Source organism: Oreochromis aureus, linkage group 11, assembly GCF_013358895.1.
Source record: "Oreochromis aureus strain Israel breed Guangdong linkage group 11, ZZ_aureus, whole genome shotgun sequence".
NCBI lineage: Eukaryota > Metazoa > Chordata > Actinopteri > Cichliformes > Cichlidae > Oreochromis > Oreochromis aureus.
In genome coordinates this window covers 660,027-678,916 of record NC_052952.1, presented here as the reverse complement: position 1 = coordinate 678,916, position 18,890 = coordinate 660,027, and the positions used below count along the sequence as shown (strand labels likewise).

Here is an 18,890-nt window from a genome sequence, read left to right as displayed (position 1 = left end):
TAAATAAAGGATACATAAAAGTCACTGCCAAAAACTGATTGCGGCTTCTGCCTTGTTACAGGAATGTTGTTTGTTGCCCAAGATGACTTCATATCATTCATGAGGGATATATTTGACATATGTTTCACATATTATAGACCAACAAGTTATTTATAGCAGTTTAAATACAAGCAATCAGGTTTTGGCAGACAATCACTTTTTGTCACAACACCTGGTCCTCAGGTGGACGCAGCCTCTGAATTTGGACACCCCCGGCCTGTTTCTGTTTCTAATAACGGTGACATTTAACTTATTTTATCCGATAAATAAACATTGTAAAATTCAAGTTTTTGTATATATATATCCCCAAACAGCCCTTTTGAATGTCTCCCTAACTCTGAGGTCTCCAGGTTGGCAAGTATGTGCGAGGCTTTGGCCCACATCTGTCTAAAATTGTATGTAACCATGAATAACGTGTTGCCATGACCACCAGGAGAGACTGGACAGTATAGATGTAAAACAAATATGCCAGCAGTTTATCTCAGTTAACGAGAGGAGAAGGCATGTGTTTGGCTGCTTCACATAGTGGACATTGAGTTGTTGTGTCCATGTCTGTTGCTGTAACAGTAGTTCATGTTTAGAATAAACAGCTCACTGAGCTGATCGGGGCAACAGTGCCTAAAATGTTGCATAATGTTGCTGAGAGATCTTTTACTTTGTGCTAATCTTAGATGAGTAGTTTTATGGACAAAAACCAGCAGGTCGTTCAGTGTTCCCTTAGTGCTAATGTATCAGAGATGTTGGTGTACTATAACTGAAGTAATGTTGTTAAGTCCTTAAAGTCATATTCTTTATTGTCATGACTGTGTTTGAAGCTATTTTTATTTTTTGTATGATACCTGATTTATATGGAATATGGCTGAAGTAAACTAAAGTCTAAAATACTTAGTCAGTCATTTGTTTAATAGTAATTTAACATTATATAATTCACATATAAAACTATGAATTGTGATTTTAAATGGTTTAAAAGCATGTAGAATAGCATATGTAGGCAACTATATTTCTCCTTTTTTTATCAAGAAGCAAAGACAAAAAGGAAAAAAAAAGAAACAGGGCAGGGTTCGGTGGTGAATTATCCGTCCCCACCAATGCCAAAACCAAATCTACGCCCTTGGCCGACACATTTTGTTGTTACTCAGACTGCTGGCGCTAACAGCTTCTACAGTTTCTGTGCTCGGTGCAACATGTTTTGCATTTAGATGGTACCATAAGGTTGAAATGCTTCAATGATATGCAAACTCCTTTTTTGCACAGTTTGCACAAAACCACGCTTTTATCAATTCTTCCGTCGGGTAGTCTTTTGAAATGAAATTTGCCTCCGATTAGTCCTAGCAACTCACTTTCTTCTGATTCTTTGTAGCTCTGATGTGTGCATCAGTGTAATCGGTATACCAGGAAATCGTGTATTGACAAAAGATCCCCTTTTGCTTGGAATGCAAAGTCCAATTAATTGCATTATTTTTTTTAACCAATTATTTTTCTCAAATTAATTAATCACAATTAATATGTTAAATTCCCAGCGCTAGTATTAAGTTCACTTTTGCCTGTTTTGGAGACCTTACATTTTGGGATTTTAATTTTATTTCACTTTTCAGTTTGCCGCACTGTCCCTGTCCAGATGAGTCAGCCAGAAACGCTAATCTCCATCTCCCAGCTGGAGGAGGTGGCTGGGGAGAGGGAAGTCTGGGCTTTTCTGCTGAGGCTGCTGCCCCTGGGACCTGGTCCCAGATAGGGGGGAGAAAATGGATGGCTAGATGGATGCATGTTGTACATAGTTTTTATAAAAAAGAAGAAAAATGATGGAAGAAACTGATTTTAATTTTTAGTTTGCTGCTACAATTGTTGACTGTGTGCTCTCTGAGGTCTAAGGTTTTTGACTATAGACTTGGATTTTTGACTCCTACCCAGCCTCATTGAATGTGCTGCCGACACAGATGTTTTAATTTTAATAACACAGCTGTTCCCACAGTGAGTTTCTACATTTTGACAAAGGAAAATTATATTTATACAGTGACTTTATAGTCAGAATTAACCTGACAGTGTATTTAAAAGATTTCTTGATCACTGAATTCTTATCTTTCATGAGGTAAAGTTCAGTGTTTCAAAGCAGGAGCTATGAAGAATCATCATACTGGCATTAGGACTGTAACAACATGAGATTTTCACTTATTTACAATCATCATTATTATTTTACTGTAACAGCAGCATAACAAAACAACAGCATAATTCACAGTCTAACATAAATTATTAGTCTAAGTCATCATTAGTAATAAGCCTAATCCTGTGTGAGAGATGAAAATGACCTTTATTTGTTCCTCTTTTCTTCCATACTGTGATCTGTGATCACAGCTCCTCACATTGACAGGATGGAATAACACTGACAGTGCAGGTCATTGTTGTTGTTGGGCTGTGGTCTATCCTGGGATCCTTGACTGAAGGACAGTCTGCACCCTGGGCAGGTCTCCAGTCCATCATAGTCACATCCAACATTTGGTTCAAAAATATTCATGTAAACTGAAATCAAACTAGGATTGTTGAATGGGAATGAAAAGGTGGCTGTGTATATTTAAGTCTCTCATTGACAGTATCTGTATACAGTATCTGCCTCATCAAACCTCCTGCAGGTAAACGTTCATATTTGAAGGTAACAACATGATGCATTCAGCCTCCACTTCAGTGAATTGCATAAATGGAAGGATTTTAAAAAGTCAACCACTAATATCACATATCTTCAAACAGCAACAAATATGTCAAAGTTTTTGATCAGTCTGTTGATTGTGGTGGTGAAGACAAATGTTGCTTTGAAAACCAGTGCAGTATCTGACCAATATCAGCACACTGTGCACTGCGACCATGACCAGCACTTCTTTGAAGCTTTCTTCTTCTTTTGTGGCATCAAAATGGAAGCAGCACGAGTTGCTTTGACCTACCAAAAAGAAAAAGCAGAATATCTGAGCTGAAACCAGTCAGGTGAAACGATGAAGATATAAACAATGTATTTTTTGTTGTTGTTGTTTTTTCTTTTTCTTTTTATGTTGTGCTTTATTTCTATGTATAATCGCAATGTTTTCATTTGTATTGTGACCACAACTTGTGTAAAGCGAATAAATATTTTAAAACAAAACAAAACAAAAACGATACAAGTAACAGTACAAGTAACACTGTGTGTCTGGAAACTAGTGGTTTTTATGTTTCTAGTCATTTCACTTCTACCCATCCATCCATTTAAGTTAGAGGGAAGAAATGTCAGGCTGGTTAGTTTAGGCGTGAGGTGTCTTTAGCTAAATGAGTTAGTTCACTTTGTGGCTTGGCGGTGTCTCGGGTTCTGTTATGTCAATTTGGTTATGGATGTCACATGAGAAGATGAAAAACAATTATCGAGCACACATAAGTTTCATAATGCATGTATATTTCTGTATCAATTAATTTTGCTTAAGGTCTGCCATTCTTTGCCATTTCCATATTTTATATTCATACATGTGTCTTAGAAATGTAAAAACATGTTACAGTTATACTGATGTTGGTTAGTGTAAATGTCTCATCGGGACCTTAACCTTAAATCGCATCACCTGATATCTAGTGTGATATAATCAGAATATAATCAGAACTTTTAAAATCTGTTTGATGTATTTGTAAATATGTAATTGTAACTATATTCAGAACAAATGAGCTTGTCTCTGTGTCAAATATCAACAGCAGACCTATTAGACTGTGAACTTTACTAAAGCACAACCACTGATTTTTGGTAACTGTCACTCCAAATATCTTATGGTAACAAAGATACCTTTTCAGTGCATGGACTCAAATATTTCTTCACCAACTTGTTGTGAAGGCCACGGGCTTTATCTGCCCGTTCAAAGACAATAAACTGCAAAAAGAAGATGATTTAGTCATTTTATGTGTGTCATGCAGCTTGAATGTGTTGTTTAATGAGGTTGAATAGCCAGAGTTACATATAGCAAATAATACTGTAATGTTACAACATGCATACTATACAACATCTGATTGATATGTAAGCAGTACCTCTATAATATGACCACAGCAAACATTTGGTCTGAAGTCATTCCACTTTAAATAATTTTACAGAACAGATGAAGAAGAAAAAATAAATATCACTGCAAATGGCCATAAGAGTCACTGACTAACATTCAACTAAATGTCCACAAATGAACATGCAGTTATACTTTAATGTCAGGTTTATGTAACACAGTTACTTCTTATGTCAGCTTATAAATTTATAAATTGTTATAAATTGTTATAAATTTATTTTGTCATTAAATACATTTTGATTAAATATTTTCATTACTTTTGAATGTCCACTTCAAGATGTGACAAAATGCAAATAGTATAAATAAGAATTATATGCAGAGGTAATAATAAGACCTATCTTAAATCTTATCTAATAAATAAATCACATCTTATTCACTTTATACAGTCTTGTAGTTAGTGGTTTTGATTATATTAGAATGTGCAACAAGATTATGGTGCACAGTCATGCCTAATAATAGTATAAATAAGAATTATATGCAGAGGTAATAATAAGACCTGGAACTGATAAATATTACAACAGGATAATGTCAATAATCCACTAAATTCACAAATATATATTTAACAAATATTCACAATAATAATAAACAGCTACATAAAAGCTCTTGCTTCCTGATTTCAGTGGTTTTGGCCTCAGTTCAGTGTGTTGGAAATCCGGCTGTCGGCAAAATGTTGACCACTGCTACTAATAGCACTTGTAAATGATGAGATTACATCACTGGAATACAATGTATCCAGTTCATGGTCGCAATCTATGGGGATGAAGCCTTGCCTCCGAGAAATCAATTCCACAATATTTCAGTAAAAAGAACATCATGTGAGGATGGTTTTTCAGATGGCTAACAGGATACATGTCACATGAAAAACCACTGAAATTACAAAGCTGGTATAAAATGATATATTTATAAATATTATATTTTTCACCGTCGCTTCTCTGAGAATAATAAAAGCTAAACAGCTAGCATAAAAAAATCTTCTGAGACTTTTTAATTTCCTGATTTCAAAAGTGTAAGGTGAAGGAGACATGGCTGTTATTGATGCAGCACTGCACAGGTCTGCCTGTTGCAGCTCAAATCAACAGTGTTTTTTGCTCTTCTTAAATCTTCTTCTCCATTAGCAACTAATTATTGACCACCTGCCTGTACATTGTTGAGGACAACAAGTGTTTATTGTCAGCTGAGGAACAAAGTTTCTAGCTGCCTCTCAGGTGTGACAGGTGTGCCAGCAGGAAAGAAGGTCCAATAAACACAGCCTGAGGTTTGTCCTTAAAGGAGCCTCTTTGTTCAACAGCAGAACTTCATTTTACATTGATCCTGTAATCTATACAGTTTGAATGAAGCACTGCAGCCATACTGCCAGGGTGGCAGAGAAATCAATTTTTCCTGTGAAGTGTGCCATATTTCAGTAAAAAATTTAATAACACTCATGTGAACAGTTACACACTATATGAACCACTGAGTTTTTTGTTCAGATGTTGGCAGCTATCAGCAAATAGTTATCAGCAGTGACAAATGAAAAAAGACACTTTTATCAATGAAGAACTCCATGACAAAAATGAATACAACAGAAAATGCAAATGCTATTGGGTCTATAAACAATGATAAGTAAAATAAACTGGGCTATGGCATGTTTAATAATATTACAGGTTATTGATCTGCTCCCACCAGAGACACAGGTTCTGAGAATGTCAGGAAAAGCTTGTACTCCATCAGGTGAAGTTCTGAAGACAGTTAAACTTGAGAAAATGTCCAGCAGGTGACAATGCAGCTTTGAAAGACTTTTTCCAGCTGTTAGATTTCCAATCCATCTCTGAAAGAACAAAAGCAAAAACTACAATGACATGTGAAGGAGACATGTTGATTATTGATGCAGCACTGAACACAGGTCTCCGTGGTGCTGTAAGCTGATGCTGAGCTCAAAGCTCCTATTAAAGTGTCAACCCCTCAAACAAGAGAGACGTTTTGCTTTGCTCTTCTTGATCATTGATCTTCTCCATTGAAGTAGTAAACAACTAACAACAAAAATTAACTCCAGCTTTGTGTCTTTTTCCATTGTAGCTGAAGTCCGGGACAAACTGCGTGCTCATTAATAAATCAGTCACAAAAATACATTGTTGAGGACAACAAGTGTTTATTGTCAGCTGATCATTTACAGTATTACAGAGTCTGGCAGTCTTTGCATGATGTAAACATTACTGTGAGTTTCTAGCTGCCTCTCAGGTGTGACAGGTGTGCCAGCAGGAAAGAAGGTCCAATAAACATCAGCCTGAGGTTTGTCATGCAGGATTAAAGGAGCCAGACTTTGTTCAGACAGCAGAACTTAATTTTCCCATTGATCCTCCACCACTTGCGATACTGAATCAGTGGAAGCTACGCCACCACCACCAAACAATGAAGCAGTGGAACTGGCAATCCACCACTATTGTTTATACCGCTGCATGAAAGATAATCAGGATATTTATTCAGAATCAGGTTGCAAACAACCATTTTAATGCTATTTTAATTAACTAGTAACTTAGTCATGATAGAAACGAATATTTCTCTCCTGACAGTAACCACTGTATGACAGTATACTACAATACCTTTGCACAGTAACTGTAAGCTAGCACCATACAACACGTAACAATATCTACAAATGCATCTCAAAGCTGCTATCTCAACACATAACATCACATTTTTAGCGCTCACTGACACTCGCTGACGTATCATAATCTCCATTTAAATGGTCTTACCTGTAAACACTGCTGTATCCACTGGAAAGCAGTGAAAATGGATTCTGGAGTCTTCCCAGCCTCCTGTTAGTGATGCTCCATCTTAATGGATGATAACAAACTTTCTGACCAGCAAGCAGGTGTAGAAGACGCCTAGTGGCCTACATCTATGGGGCTCATAGATGTAGGCCATAGTACTAATAACACCCACTGAACGGGCTGATGACATCTGGAGTGGGTGCAGTGCAAGTAAACTTGTGGCCTTGGTGGGAAACTGACGGGAGACTAGTGCCAGACAAGCTGCTGCTGCTCTGAGATCATTGATCACCTGTGAACGTTCACTAAAGCACTGGTTCTTCCTCCATCACTTGTTATTGTCAGCTAAGACTAAATGGTAACTACAGGAGTGATAATAGTTTACAGTTCTTTACTAAGTCAGCCAGGAGGCAGTGCAGAAAGAAGACATTCAGGAAGAATACAGCAGGATACATGAGGCTACAGTATGAACATAACGAATTCATGTTGACAGGTGGAGCTCAGCCTTACAGCCTGACATCACTATAGATTCAATAAATGTTTGGCAACTAAGGAGTGCTGTGCATTTAATCTGTGTGTTTCCAGGCTCACGACAGAGCAAGACTAAACGTGTCTTTGTGCATCTTCTCTTTGTGTTGCCTGAGCTGTCCGAGGAGAGAAACAGCTTCTGCTGCTAGCACAGCTCTCTGTTTTACAGTTAGTTAGTTAGTTAGTTAGCACCAATAAAAACAGGCTGACACACCTGACTGCTGCACTTTCTCATCATAAGCACATGTTGCAGCAGCGCTCTAACACTCTTCCTCATCACTGAGATATTTCTCCCTCCCTTCTGCATGGCTGAATCCTCCTTCATGCCTTTAAAAATCTGCATGCGCAGGCAATACTGGCAAAAATTTCTCGAGTGGGAGGAAAGAGGAGTGTCAGCGCTGATCAGTATTGACTGTGGATCCATATTTAACTCTGCATGAATACTTCATCCCTTCTAAGCATTTATTATGGGGCCATCTGGGAGTCTCCCGAGCATAAAACAGATTGGTCCACCTGTGATAAATATCCTTATAAAAGAGCAGCCCTTCCACCATCCAACTCTCCTTCTACTCCATTGCCCGGGATGAGGAAGAAGAGTTCCTTTTGCTGAGCCATCAATCATCATTGGCCACATAGATGTTGAAGTAACTCCTCCAGACGGCCGATCCACAGTGGTGTGTGATAGGAGTACTGGCTGATGAGTCACTAAGCTGCTGAGAGTCAGGATCAAGGTCACTTTGACCTTCACCACTTTGGACAGCTTATTTAAGTTCAATGACATTTGGAGAACCTAGAGAAAGATTAAAGCAGAAGCAAAGCTTCAGAAATGTGGAAGAGCACATGCATCCCGCTGCTGCCTCCACATCAACACGTCTATGGGTGCAAATGTGAGGAAGCCAAAACAGAAAAAAATATATATATTTATTATTGGAAACTAGATTTATTTTCCCAGACGTCAATGATTTATGTTGAGAAAAGTATCTGTTTCCCTGAACTCTGTAATTGTACTCTTCACATATTGTATCACATGTATAAACACCAGGTGTTGTCACAAAATTTGAGAATGGGAGCAAATAAGTTACTATATGTATTATAGAGGAATGGAGGATAACAGCAGGAGATCTCTGTGACTCTTCTTCTCCACTCACTATGTCAGTTTTCACATAATTATTATTCAGTAAATCAGCAAATAAATATGGGACTGTGAGTTGAAGGCTTTCACCCATTAAGAGTCTCAAACATTGCTAAATAATCTCAAATCTCAGCATGTATGTGTGAGACGAGGCTGAAGTCACTGCTGCGATGTGATTAGTCAGGAGTCTGCCAATCAGCATCATTGAATATCAATGAGCTGTTTTGTGTGTTATTAGGAACTGACACATGGATGGTGGACAATTGAGTTTAAAGTCAGTGTCAATTGTAACTACAGAAGCAACTAAGAGCTGATGGCAGGCCCACACCAGATTTCAGGTTCACGTGGATTTGGACCTGTATGCGTACGTGCACAATGGCTATCTGGGATTGTGAAACATCAGCACTTTATTTTGCTCTGTTTCTTTTTGCCATGTCAAGATTTACTGACCTTAAAAAACCCGAGTGAAACACTTCAACACATCCTATCATATCATCCATCTTCCTCTTCAAACTGGTTGAGTGAAACAAACCCTTTCAGCTTGTTGATTGACTTTTCACTGCACTGCTCACACATGTGCTGCCAGTTATCTAAGTAAGAGGGTGTGTGATCTGGGTGGTTGTATTTTTCATACTTTTTGTGGGTTTTACTTTTTGGCCAGTGCAGGTAGCTTTCAACTCCTTCAGCTCTGTCACGTCCAGCTTTGTCTTCTATCTTATTGTTGGTACTGTTTCCAAAGATTACAGGTGTAATTACTTGCCACAGTGGCACAGTGAGGCGTTACCTGTAGCAGATGTTATAAGATGACAGTCCAACAGCATACTCAAAGAAGGAATATTTCTCTACTATCAACAGCTCATTGTATTTGTATTGTTTATTACACATTCACTCTTGCTGAAATCCATGCCATTCATAATAGCTAGTAATCTATTCTAACAGCCTTCCATCACTGGACTAGGAGGCGACTGGGGGTGTATCTGTTCCATCTACCTACTGATTGCAGTGTTGAAGGAGTCAACTGGTCACAATTTCCTGCACAGATTTGATACTCACATTTCAAACAGCCAGTACAAACAAACAAACACTTTTAGACCGGAGCAGCATTCAGTGTACACAGACCCATTACACAGAATCTGATGATAACGACAGACGTTGAGAAGACTTTCAGTAGGAAACGCCTCACAGGTTTAGTGTATCATTCAAATTTTCCATTACGTTGTCAGTTAAGGTTTTTTTTAACAACTTGATTGTTTTTCAATAAGGAAGATCTGCAGTCACACATCTGTCTGGTTTCTGGTTGTTTGGTAGCTAATCTATACTTTACATCACTTCCACTTTCAACACTGTCGATCTCATTGCTGACATCACCAGTCTAGTCCAACCTGCCTCCGCAGGGTGGCTGTAGCTCAGGTGGTAGAGCGGGTCATCTGCTGATCGGTGGTTCGATTCCTGGCTTCCCTTGTCTGCATGCCCAATATCCTTGGGCAAGATACTAACCCCAAATTGCTCTCCGATGCATCCATCGGAGAGCAATGTGTGTTACTTAGAAAGCACTTGTGCTTGTGCGAATGGCTGTGAATGGTGAATTGTGTACAGCGCTTTGAGTGCTCAGAAGAGTAGCAAAGCGCTATATAAGAACCAGTCCATTTACCATTCCTCCACGCCACGTACTTCTGTCCTTTTCCCTTGCAGATGCCTTTGTGCCACCTTGCTCCTCCCCATCTCTGCCTCAGGCTCCATCTTCATCTCCACCAGCGTAAAGACTCAGGGAGATTCTCCCCTAATTCCTGTCGCTACTGGCATTCTGTTTTGCTGTGATGGGCCATCAGAGTCTAGCTGCCAAATAGCTTAATTGAATGAATCACATTCAGTACCTGCTGATGATATCTCTTTATTGAACTTGCTCTATTAACAGTTAGGAGTTCACTAAGTTCCAGCGTGAACAAACAGAAAGCTTTATCACATTTTCTGTGTCATTGTAACACACTGAGCTTGAAACCTTGATGGTTAGAATCATGTTTGGACTCTGCTCAGCTCTTTTTCAGAAAGAGGTTCTATAGTAATAACAGACAAAATGACTTGTTGGTCATAATACCTTAAACCTGATGCTGGGACACATTTGGTCCATGGAGAGCATTGATGCATCACAATAGCACACAGTGAAATATATTTTGTTCAGTCTCCATTATAAATGATTGCTAACCAACCAACAATATTGGCTGTTGGTTGGTTACAAGTGCATTATTTAGCCCATACTGTAAATAGCAGAAAGAAGAAAATCCTCAGTATATCATATAGCAGCCTGTTGTGCCTTATGGCCTAATCAAACTTTGCAGCAGCAGCAGCTGCAGGAGTGCTATTCCTGGTTGTTGTACGGTTGTAATGGCTGACTGGGGGAGCTATAACACATGCTGCTGCCATTTCAGTTTGGCTATTACAAAGTTGAGCCGTTAGAGGAGGGCCATTATTGTTATTGATTTGCTTGTTTGCCGCCTTCATGGTGGAAAAGCAGCACACAAAGAGAGATTGTTTCTTACCCCCCCTTTTATGTCCCATTCCAGAAAGCAGGCATGGTGGAGAACAGCAGATGTGGATTCCTGAGGAAGAATCTGTGAGATTATATAGAATAGAAATGTTCTGCTACATTGCCTTTGTCTTGGTACTTTAGGCAAGAAAGGTAGCAATGCAGCAAGAAAGAAAATAAAACCCAGTCCTGCTGGAACCTATTCAACGATTCAAACCAGTCTCCTTCAATGCTTCAGTTTGCACTCAGTATCCTCTATCAGGGCTATCTGCATTTACTATCAAGTCACCTGTGTAAATGGTGACACTGAGCAGGTAAAGGTGTTTGTAGGTCAACCCAGGATCTCATTTCCCATCACCGAGACAGAAAATCAAGCTGGTATTAACCCCAGGATGAACTAGCTGTGTCCACTTTACAACTTAATTAACTGCGGTTGTGGGATCAATCCGTTTCAAAGCCCCACCCCTAAACTCCATCACACACACCTGCACACACACACAATACTTGGAGGCTGCTCCAAAAATGATCAGATTATATTTTAAATATTGTTCAGTTCTCTTCCAAACCCCAGCAGCTGTCTGTTGTAGGTTTGAGTGTTTACTAAAATTAAAATAAAAGCGTTCTAACATCTCACCTGTTTGTTTTTATTCAGGCATACATGTTTATTAGAGAGATGAAGCTCGTGTTTCTGTCATGTAGTGACTGTGATCAACCGTATGAAGCTTATGAGACATTATGACAAAGAATTTAGCCAAAGTGTTTTTTTCTTAAAGAGATCTACTACATCATGTGTATTTTTTTATGTCATGTGTAATTTCCATTGCAAATATTACTCACAGTTAAATTAAGAGGGGATGGAGCTGTGATGTCATCCCGTTCCAGCGATCACGCTGCGTTCTCGGTAAGTCACGCCCGTGTGAACTTACGAAGTCCTGACTAGTGAACACGCGAGTACAGACTCGCGTACTTGAGTACTGAGAAACGGCCTAATAGTCTGCAGTCTGTGAACTGACCTCAGCTAACGCCAGCTAACAGTGTTCGTAGTCGAACCCGCGCCGGCCGCTGTAAGCGATGCCATATATGACTACATGCTCATCCAACTGAGCTAAACCTGCGCCCAGCTGCATTTAATCACCAAAATTGGAGAAGGCATAAAGAGGGCACAGCCTAACATATGAAACACACACTTTTTTATGTTTATTTGTCACATTTGAATCACAAGCTAACATCTTTTGTTTTTATCTGCTTGCATATCGAGTACTTGCTCTGGTCCTATTTCTATTTTTATTATCTTCCTTTTATTCTCTATGTTACTTGTTAAGCACCTTGGTATACCCTTGGTTTTAAGTGTGCTTTATAAATAAAGTTTATTATTATTATTATTATTATTATTATTATTATTATTATTATTATTATTATCATTATTATTATTATTATTATTATTATTATTATTATTATTATCATATGCTTTCACGTCATATTTACATTAACATTGGTTTGGTTGTTGGTTACGTGCAGTGTTCATAATGCATGATCCAAGGTGCCGCACAGTCAGTTGTCATTTTTTATTGTTTTTGATGTGATTTGAGTGTTTCTTAGTTTCACACTAGTCGGTTAGTCTAATTGTTTAGACGACTAAGAAATTAGTTGCCAGGAGCATCCTTCAGTTTGAGTCAAGATGTGATTCAACTTTCAGCATTAATCCAAAGGGTTTAACAAAATGATTGTGTGAATTGTTCTAATTCCTAAACATTCAATACATCTGTGAACCCCTGGAATCAGGTTTAAAGTCTGCACTTCAGTCATATTTTGATTGATATGAATCTGCTGTCGTGGTGTAAAGAGGTGAAAATGAAATGTAAAATGTGTCCTGTTGTCCAAATACTTATGGCTCTAACTGCACACCATTCTTAACAGTTTTCCTTCCTCTCGTAGTTCGAGAGTTCGAGCTCCATGCACCTTAAATCAGAGCAGAGGTCTGATCAGATCCAGAGAACTATAAAAAATCTTCATTCCAACTGTGTACAAAAAATAAAAATGACAACTGTCTAAGATTTTTGGATGATTTTTGCAAAATATTCACTTCTTGTAAGGACTAGTGAGTTTAAATAAGTCAGATCTCCTTGTGTCTGTTTCAAGCATCTATTAAATTCCAGTTCTGTTAGTGGTGCATTCAAAAATGTCAAATACAAAGAATGACTAACACTACAAATTACACGTGTCTGTGGTTGACCTCTTCCACTGTTTATCCAGTCCTGACAATTCACAACAAAATGTAAGGACAGTAAATCCCTGTTAAAGTCTTTCACACTGCTATTTGCAGATTTCCCTGATCATGTGTGCCTGCTGGTTTGAATTGTACTTTCAGATTCCACAAAGCATGCACTAGCTGAACACGTGCACTGCAGTTCCTCGATCCAGGCCAGTTCAGTTGCAGCCTGTGTGTTGGATGGAACTCTGGGAGGCCTGGCAGCCTGTCTCCATGCTGGCACTTACCCTGACCTCTGGCATATGGTCCATGTACCCAGCCTGCTGGCTTATTTGTCATCTGGTGACCTAGACTGGACTCATAGTAAGGTCTGAACAAGGTTTCATTCACCGAAAAGCTACTTCCTTGCAAATTCTGAATTCAACACGGCAAAACCTCAGTCCCATTCATTTATATACATGTGAAAGTGAGACAGAAAGTACTGCTGTAGTTTTGATTTACCTTTTGTTTTTTAGATTACACTGAAAGACATAAACGAATGAATGAATATTTGATGAAAGTATTTTGTAGTGGAAAACGTATGTTTCCAAAACTTTCCAAAACTTAAGCAGTTTTTAATGATCAGTGCCAGGATTGTTACTCAAAAAAGTAATGTATTACACATTATTTCTTACGTTTCTTAAATGTAATGCAGTACATTAATTAATTACAGTTAAGTGAAGTGATGCCTAATTTCAATGAAGAAAGTAATTTTTTACTCTGTTACATTACTTTTAAACTGATCTGAAACGCATTGTCTCATAATTATCAGTTAACCGGTAAACATTAGGTCACAGTCACATAGACTAACACAGATCTCTATCCTAACGAGGACATATATGGGATCTTTCTTTTAGTTTTTACGTATATACATAAAGCAAAGTTCAAAGTTAATCCAAAGACACTTGAAAGTGGTTTCCACAGTAATTCTTCTATTAGCATGAACACGTAGAAACGGAGCCTGGAAGCTTACTGCTCATCGTTTGTAACCTGCTGCAGATCAGGGCCTAGCTTTGTGTTAGCATGCTGTCTGCACAGATAGCATGCTTTGTGTTAGCATGCTGTCTGCACAGATAGCATGCTTTGTGTTAGCAGGCTGTCTGCACAGATAGCATGCTTTGTGTTAGCAGGCTATCTGTGCTGATGCTCGCAAAAAAAGGATTTCTGTCAGCAGTATGATGTGGTTGCTTCTTTCCTGGATGCAGTTCGGACTTTACCATCCTACTCTTGTTCTTTTGTGCAACAAAAATAAAAGTCCATACCTCCACAGTAGACCACTCTACCATTTCCCTCTTCCCACACACAAAGTGAACATTCAATACTGTGAAGGACTATATTTCAACTAGTGAAAAGATTTTAGCATGAAATTCTATTAAAACATTTATAAAGTATAAAAGTTTTTTAAATCTATATATGATAAGAACTGTCAGTACAAGAACTGTGTATGCGGTCTTACCAGTGCTGTCATCATAAACCACCGTCACCGTCTTCCATTTGAAGAAGTGGACCAAGTCCAGGATAGCCCGGCTGAGGGAGGAGAAGTCTGGATAAAGGCTCACGTAGAAGACATCTCTGTTGTCTGATACCTGATGCTTCCATTTGGTCTGGATGTGTGGAACCCCAAGGGCATTACAAATAGACTGGACAGCATTAGCAGAGGAACTGTGAGAGGGACCGAAAATCGCTGCTACCCCAAGAGAAAGCTGGTCACAGGCTAGGGAGACAAAGCATTTAAATTAGTTAGCCTGCTGCTGCTTGGATGCAATATGTTAACATTTATCTGTGTTCTGCCTCAGACCACTGCTCCATGGTAGATGTATATAACCATTAATCTGGCTACAACAGTTCAAAGAACAGGTCAGCTTTCCATACATTACAGATGAGGACAAAATTATTTATTTAGAATTCATCATTATTCATTCTTATGAAAATGTCATTTTTCAAAGGATTAGTTTTATATTGCTTTGCATACAGTAACAAAATTATTTCACAAAAACTAAAACCTACCAAGGTCAACATTATTAGTCACCCTAATGCAAGTGTGCATGATTTTTACTGGATATCAGCTTGCTGTTGTTTGGTGTAGTTTTTAGGAAGTCTCCAACATGTGCAGTCCCAGCCCTATCTTCTTTGGCAACCTCTCAAACTCCTCCTGATGTGATGGTCTTCTGACATGGACCTTGGTCTTCAAGTCATCCGACAGATTTTCAATAGGACTCAAGTCGGGGCTTCGTGCAGGTCAGTCAATATCATTCACTTTGGTCTTCTAGAAGTTGCTCTTCACTAGCAGCAACATATGTTTTGGATCATTAAAGTGTGGGAAGACAAAACAACAAACCAGACCCAGTATTCAATTACGAAATTCCCAGTTCCAGGTTCACTGAAGCATCCCTACACTGTGTTTCACTCTGGGGACAGTATTCTTTGGGTTGTCTGTGAAGGTTCTCAGTCATCCAGGTCATCGTAGTCTAAGGAGCTTGGAAAGAAAAGCGTCTGGACTTCTTTAAGTTGCTTGAAGACATTTCACCTCTCATCCGAGAAGCTTCTTTAGTTCTAGGGTCAACTGGTGGAGAGTCCCAGATTTAAGCTCTGTGGGAGGGGACACCCACTCACACCCTAGGCCATCTGACCTTAGGAAAATCACATGATAGGGTGGAGCAAGGTTTCACAATGAGCTCATCCGAAACCTTGGCTGATTGTGACCTACACCCGTTTTCACACCTTGGCCCATGTGATTAGGTAGAGGATCAATAGAGGATCCATTGTCCCTCTTGAGGGGGGACACTCCCACAGAGCTTAAATCTGGGACTCCACCATTTGACCCTAGAACTGAAGAAGCTTCTTGGATGAGAGGTGAAACGTCTTCAAGCAACTTAAAGAAGTCCAGACGCTTTTCTTTCTAAGCTCCTTAAACTATTCTAAGGCGTATTCTTTGGGTTATATGCCTCTTCCTTCTTTCTTGATAAATAAGCAGCAGCTCTTGACTCTTCTTCTTTGAGTCAACAATTTTCAACTTGACTAAGTCATTCCCAAGTATCATCTTGGCAGTTGTCATGGGGTCTTTAGACATCTCTCTCTCTAGTTTTCGTTACAGAGTCTTTGAAATCGTTGGCTTCCTCTAACAGGATTATCCTGCACTGACTCTTTGATTTTCTTGATGTTTGCACCCCAGTTTTTGGTAACTTTGCTTCATGAGCATCAACAACTCTTTTCCTCAAGTCTAAACTGATTTCTTTTGTTTTTGGCGTGATGCTTTCTCGGACAGATCGAAACCATGCTGACGTTTTCATACTGGATGTAAACTGGAAGATAACCCATTTAACTGGTTTTTACAAGCTTTAGGCATTACAGAGTTAAAGCACATAATTTCACAGCAGTGTTTTGTGCTAATGGCTCAAAGAGGAGATAATAATTTTGTCCTCATCTGTAGTTTTGTCTGTTGACAACTAGTCTAAATCTATTAAATATACTCCTATCATAGGTTTAAAGGTGGATCTTTAGTTTGATGACTTACCAACAACACATATCCTTGTATTTGCTGTGCACTCTGATTACCTTATTTAATAAAAGGGAGTTGAGTAAATCACTAAGACAGGATATAATGGCCCATAATTGATAAGAGACTTGAAATGTCAGCCTGATGCACACAGAAAACTGATAGATTATAGCACTTTATTGGCTGTCTCTGGGGACCAAGCAGGTCTTTGAATTACTGCCGCTGAGTCATTACCTGGAACCAATCAATTCTCTCTGTTTACATTTGTAGTGCTCAGCCATTTCTCCCTCGCCTGATTATAACTGTCACAACCTAAACGAGTTCAGCTCAGCTCATGGGCCTGAAACAGTGACTACATATATATTTATATATATGCACACACAATCACAAGCAAGCAAATACCTTTCCTGGAGGCTTCGAAACTGTCATAGATGTTTATCCTTTGGATGTCATAGGTGAGTGTGGTGTTTGGAAGCAGAGTTCTGTTTCTGTTGATTGTGTTTAAAGCAAACTTAAAGGCGAGTTCCTCCGCACCTGATGGGCCGCTTTCAATGGACTCAAATATCCCCCCTGCAAACAAAGAGGCATACAATCAGTAACTGAAAAGATGCAACAGTCATCAATAATGTCAGAATCAGAATCAGAAATACTTTATTAATCCCAAAGGAACATGAGACTTCTGTTCAACTAACAAAAAATAAATACATAGAAAATAAGTGAATGGCTTTTTGGCTAATTTTACCAGATGAGAAACAAAGATTCAACAATCAAAAAGACTTTCATCTTATTAAAGGTTAACCGCCATATCAATTAGATAACAGTACTGTGCCCTGTGGTTTCTGCTTTTGGCAGAATATAGCAACTACTTCTGAATCATTCCACATATCAGGTAAATCCAAGTCCCAGGACACAAACATACCAAATATCTACACTCACACACTTTACCTCTTTGGTCAACTCAAAGATGTCTCTGTGAGAGACCAAGCTCGTGTTGAGCTACTGACCGTCATAAACGAGTGCTTTCTACCACGTTTCTGAGTGTAGCATGTTTTAAAGGGAACCATGTTTGTTGGTTCAGGCGTGATCCTCTGAGCAGTAACTTTAACTCTGATGAAACTACTTGATAACCACAATAAAAGCACCACAGTCTTACAGAGGCAAAAACTGTTCCACTATTAAAGTCAAAACTGATGTAATTGAGACTTGATAAAAATACTTAGAAACAAGTCATCAGTTCAGTTCATTGCCTTACGGCCTCTTCTCCTTAGACAGACGATTTTGCTCTTCCACCTGCTTCCTCCTCTCTGACCAGGTTAAGAGAAGGTGGGCAAGGCTGAAGGCTTCAATGGGATAAGCCACAAGGTCCTTAGAAACTATGCCTGCTAACTATCTGTGAGTCACATTTAAAGCCTACGTCTGACTGATGCTGTGGAAAACAACCTGCCACAGAGTTGCATTTTTCACCAATTTAACACAGAGTTGTGAAGAATGATCTTTTGGCACAAGCAGAGTAGGAAGTCATGTGACTGATGATCTCTCTGTTACCAGGTCAGATGTGGAGTTATAAGGACCAGACATTTTTATATGACTCCAAAACATGTTTGTTTATTTCAGCAGTCTGTTTCTGACATGTCTATGACAGCTCTGAATCAGCTCAAAAATAATGCATCATGTTTAAAAATCCCATTTTTATGGGTTTTACACTAGGAAAAATCCATTATTACTGCAAAAGCAATCTGATCCAGAGCAGACATTAAAGTAAAAACTTTAATGCCCTCCAATTGAAACTCTAAAGGATTTTCTTCAGAAAGCCAGAGGAGGTTATTGTAAAAGTGTGAGCACTCACAGCTACAGTCCCCAAGTGAATACGTCTGACAGGCAGCAGATGAATGGACTAAGAGAAGGCCTAGAGAGCTGGGGGTAAGGGTTTCTGTGATCAGTGAACTCTGATTGGTCAGTGAATCAATCAATCAAGCCTTTGGCGAGCAGTGAAGAGCAATGGTAAGAGAAGTGTTGAGGTTTTTTGTTTGGGGTAGCCCTACGGCCTGACCCCGCTGGCTTAGTGTCAGTCAGAAGGAACCCCGACTCCATGCTTTATTTACTCCAACTACAAGCACTTGACTGCAGAGC

At 39.0% G+C, this 18,890-nt stretch overlaps 1 protein-coding gene across 1 annotated transcript in view; it reads right to left on the bottom strand.

Moving 5' to 3' along the window:
- The window catches only part of grik2 (glutamate receptor, ionotropic, kainate 2), a 288,770-nt gene that overhangs the window by 263,755 nt on the left and 6,125 nt on the right, over positions 1-18,890 (bottom strand). Inside the window, 2 exon segments of the mRNA XM_039619454.1 lie at positions 14,721-14,978; positions 17,163-17,330. Coding sequence (XP_039475388.1) covers positions 14,721-14,978; positions 17,163-17,330 — 426 coding nt within the window.